At 36.1% G+C, this 4,662-nt stretch overlaps 1 protein-coding gene across 1 annotated transcript; it reads left to right on the forward strand.

Moving 5' to 3' along the window:
* The first annotated feature begins 300 nt into the window (after window positions 1-300).
* On the forward strand, window positions 301-4,317 carry SIGE (sigma factor E). The gene is made up of 6 exons (XM_022883156.2): window positions 301-513; window positions 1,084-1,837; window positions 1,921-2,067; window positions 2,595-2,831; window positions 3,329-3,592; window positions 3,880-4,317. The coding sequence occupies exons 2-6, from the start codon at window positions 1,142-1,144 to the stop codon at window positions 4,075-4,077; spliced, it is 1,542 nt and encodes a 513-aa protein (XP_022738891.1). The 5' UTR covers window positions 301-513; window positions 1,084-1,141; the 3' UTR covers window positions 4,078-4,317.
* Window positions 4,318-4,662: the final 345 nt, after the last annotated feature.

The raw sequence follows: 4,662 nt of genomic DNA on the forward strand, positions 1-4,662 counted from the left end.
GAAACTTCATAATTATCATTTTTTCTAAATTTCAAATGGCTAAAATCAGGCAACGTAATGACACGCCCCGAGAATCCCAGGGCACCACACGTACTGGGTCCGCGAACTGAAAGTGAAATCTTTCTTCCAATAAGACCCACCCACGTATCTCAAACATCATCCATTAAATCCCGAAAAATATCTACTCTTCAACTCTTTTATCGCCACGCCACTTTCGGTTTCTGCTTCCCATGTGCCCACGTCATCACTTCCCTCACATTCTCTTCCTTTCAATCTTACTTGTCGGTTTCATATACCGTTGGATTTGAGAACTGCCTCTATCTGGCCGTTGATTTTTCCGACGGATATAATTGTGGATACCGTAATTTACGTATTTATCGTTCTTATATTTATAACTCAGAAATCGTTCACTGTTCAGGATTCTCTGCAGCCTTTGGCAACAAGGAAAAAGCGCCAGTTCTCAAGTCCCACGATCCGTGTCAACTCAGCAACTCGGTTTTGCTCTGTTCGGAGGTATGTTTCCCTTTGTATGGAACTGTTTTAACGTTGTTAATTGCTTATGGATGATGTCAGTTCCTGCTAGAAATGTAATAGAGACAAGATAATTTTGCTAAATTTCTTTGCTATGACATGTACTAGAATTTGTCTATTTAATTTCCATCTGTTCATGATGTTTCTTTTCAATGGTTTAACATTGATCTGAAGCTGCCCATGTCAAAGTAGGATCAAGCAGGAGTGACCCTTCTGGGGACCTTAGTGCATTGATTTGATGCAATAATTAGAGAATTTTGATGATCAATCAAGATAAATTGATTTATAGAATGTTATTGACCAGTTTAATTAAAGTTTGGTATTGAAATTTTTGTGTGATAAACGTTTCATATTGCTGTAGTGCACAAATACTAATGCTTTTAAGTCAGAAAACCAGTTTAATTATGTGGAATCGGTGAATCTGTGCATTGTGCTAGCAAGAAAAAAAACTCCATTCAATTAACCTTAAGGTCTTAATTTTCTTGATTTCTGCTTCCTTTTGTGTGTTTCTCGTGCACCGGTACTGTTGTTGATGCACATGTTTGGTTGCAGTTTTTGTACAGCCAGAAAGCTTTTGTATATTGCTTAAAATTTGATCAGGCAGTTTGGTATGGGGGTTGTCAGCGTTTCTAGCGCAGCTGCCCGAACTCCACTAGGATTAAGCACAAAGTTTTGGACTCAAAGATGTACATCGAGAATGCCTTTGATTGTTGCATTTAAAGCAGATAAATCCAATAATACTGCTTTAGTTACGCCTCAAGAACATATTCTTTTGCCCATAGAAACAGCTAAGAAGAACCAGAAGAGACAGGGAAAATCTAAAAAGGCTTCCAAAACTGTAAATCATGTTTTTACTGATGAAGGTTCTCCGTGCACCTTGGAAGTGGATTACAATGAAGCTGCCGCCAAACTTGAAAACATTTACAAGCTTAGCCCTTCAACTAGAACATCTGATGTAAAAGAGGAGATAAAAGGACGCCAGCAAAGAAGAAAGAGGTCTAAAGAAAGTGATGGGAAAGCAGATAACGATAATAATCAGGTCGTGGTTAGGAACCAGTCTAAGAAGACTAAAAGATTGAGTCTTGATAAAAGGATTGAACTGAAAAAGAACAGAGAAGAAAAACCTGTTGCTTCTGTTTGGAGGAAAAAAAGTACCGAGAATGAAAGCGAGAAGATTGACGCGCTTGTCAGGGACTATTCAGCTTCAACCGTTTTGGTTAGCCTGGACTGGAAAAAGATGAGCATACCTCCAGTTCTTCCGTCCACTGAACATACTTGGTTGTTTAAGTTAATGCAGCCCATGAAGGTATGTACCTTTCCCGTTTAATGGAATAAATAAAAGGAGACAGCAAACCTTCCTGCCACTAAAGTATTTTGTTAAAACTGCAGACGCTGCTTCAGGCAAAAGAAAACTTGCAAAAGGATTTGGGTAGATATCCAACTGAAGATGAATTAGCTAAGGCAACAAATATGAGTGCAGCTCAAGTAACAAAACATTTAGAGATTGGTCGAGCTGCTAGAAATAAGCTCATTAAGGTAATTCCTCTTCCACCACCAATAATGCATACTGGTGTCTTAATTTCTAAAAAAGAAAAAAGGAATCCTAATGGTAGGGTGGCTTTCAGTGGGTTTAGTAAAATATACATTATTCAATTTTATTCTACTGATATTGATCTACCACTAACATTCCTTAGTCAAATTTTCTTTGATGAAACCTCATTTTACCAAGTTTTGATAAATATGCCATAGAGTTCAGCAAGTTCCTTTTGATTATTTGAAAGGGACACATCTTACAATTTTCATATGAAGCCGATATCCATGGATATTCGTTTTACACTGATTTTTTCGAAAGAGCTAAAACCAAAGTTAACTTATGAGGGTTTCTTTTCTGCTGTTCTACACCAAACCCACAGTGGCACAAACAAATTTAACTTTTTCAAGAGCTATGTTTTGATATCCCCATTTTTAAAATTGTTGCCTAGTTTGTGATTAAAGCAATTGTCAATATTTTGGCATTGGCTGTCAATAATAACTACTCAGAGTTATTACTTTATTTGATGCAGCATAATCTCCGGCTTGTTTTGTTTGTGATAAACAAATATTTTCAAGATTTTGCCAATGGCCCAAGATTTCAGGACCTTTGCCAGGCTGGAGTAAAAGGACTTATTACTGCCATTGATCGCTTTGAACCAAGAAGGAAATTCCGGCTCTCAACATATAGTCTTTTTTGGATTAGGCATGCAATTATACGTTCCATGACAGTATCAAGCTTTACACGTGTCCCATTTGGACTTGAATCGGTATGCTCTCTTCTTAATTAAGCATGCTATGTTTTCCTGTTCTTATCTTTAAAATGCCATGATGATTTACATGAATCCTTGTAATTGTCATTCTAAACAAGTGGCAACGTTGACACTTGACAGCCTTTAGATTTGGTGAATGGACCAAAGTAGGGAAGATTATTAGCCTTTCCCCAAGTGGTTCTTATTTATGGTGAAATTCATTGCTGAAAACTAATATGATGACAGTTAGTTTGACACTTTGGAACTGAGCAGTAGTCATATATGAAGCTAACTACAAGCAGATGATAGTTTCATGCTTGGAATGTCTGAGGTAGTGAAGTGGTGGGTGGATCAATATGCATATTCTGTTCGTCATTTATGTCAGTGATATTTTGATTGCTGTATTACGTGCTAAATCTTGGCTGAAGACTTTTGCCTGATAGGCTGAGCAATAAAAGCCATGGCCGCTTCTTTTTGTAGATACACTATAATTATTTACCTGTTTATTTATGCAGGTTAGAGTAGAAATCCAAAGAGCCAAACTTGAATTATTGTTTGAACTTCATAGAAAACCAACAGAGGAAGAAATAATTAAGAAAGTTGGGATCTCCCCTGAGAGGTACCAAGAAGTAATGAGGGCCTCAAAACCTGTTGGCTCTCTTCATTCAAGGCATTCAGTCACACAAGAGGAGTTCATTAATGGAATCACTGATGTCGATGGTGTTGGAGGTGATCACCGAAGACAACCTGCTCTTCTCAGGCTTGCAATTGATGATGTGGTAAGCATCCATTCTCTCTGAACTGGCATTTTCTCATTTTATTGTCACTGGAAAAAACCTTTATCTTAGGTCTTTCTAGAAATGATACTCCTATATGATTATTTTTCTTCTTTAGCAAAATTAAGATTGTTTCTTCTAATGCTAAATTCTGGCTAATTAGTAGCAATGCTTACATTGGACGAGCTGTAGGTTAATACTCGTCAAGTTACTTGACCAGTGTTTTGCTATTTTTTTCGCATTTTGAAAAAATACATGCTCACTGCCCGTAACTAAAAACTGTCTTTCAGCTTGATTCTCTGAAGCCCAAGGAGAGCCTGGTGATCAGGCAGAGATATGGACTAGATGGTAAGGGCGATAGAACTTTAGGAGAAATTGCTGGGAACTTGAATATTTCAAGAGAAATGGTTCGGAAGCATGAAGTAAAGGCGCTAATGAAGCTCAAGCATCCAGCCCGAGTGGATTATCTTCGCCGATACGTCGTCTGAACGTATTAAAATCCTTGGCTTCATCTATACGATTCCCCCAATCTCCTTATAATTCGCTCATGCCCATCTCGTTTCTGTATTCTAATGATCTGTATCATAGTCATTTAACTACATGAGCATAGAATTTCCATACCATATGTAATATATAAATTCAAATACTCAAAAGATAGTAAATTACCAGATATAAGCTACATTTTATAGTTTTCTCTCCCTCATAATAATTTGATTATACGTTTCTTAGATCGCATTGAATCATTCATTATCATTGCTACATCTACCAATTCTACACCAGCTGATCTGTTTATATATATATATATATATATATATATATATATATATATATATCCTTACATCAGTTTAAAATTAAAAAATTTTATTTTTTTACTAATTAATTTTAATAAATGTAAGAAATGAGGTAAATGAAAAAGATGAAAAAAGAGACTTAATCTCATCGTTTTATCTATTAAAATAAAAAATTAAAAAAGTATAATTTTTTTTAACGTAAGTCGGTCTCTCTTGTATATATAAATATATACTTTACATGGCATAGGCGATAAATGGAGTTTCATTTTATTTAGAAACCAA

The sequence above is a fragment of the Durio zibethinus genome, chromosome 11, assembly GCF_047325235.1.
Source record: "Durio zibethinus cultivar Kanyao isolate XHJ-2024 chromosome 11, ASM4732523v1, whole genome shotgun sequence".
Lineage (NCBI taxonomy): Eukaryota > Viridiplantae > Streptophyta > Magnoliopsida > Malvales > Malvaceae > Durio > Durio zibethinus.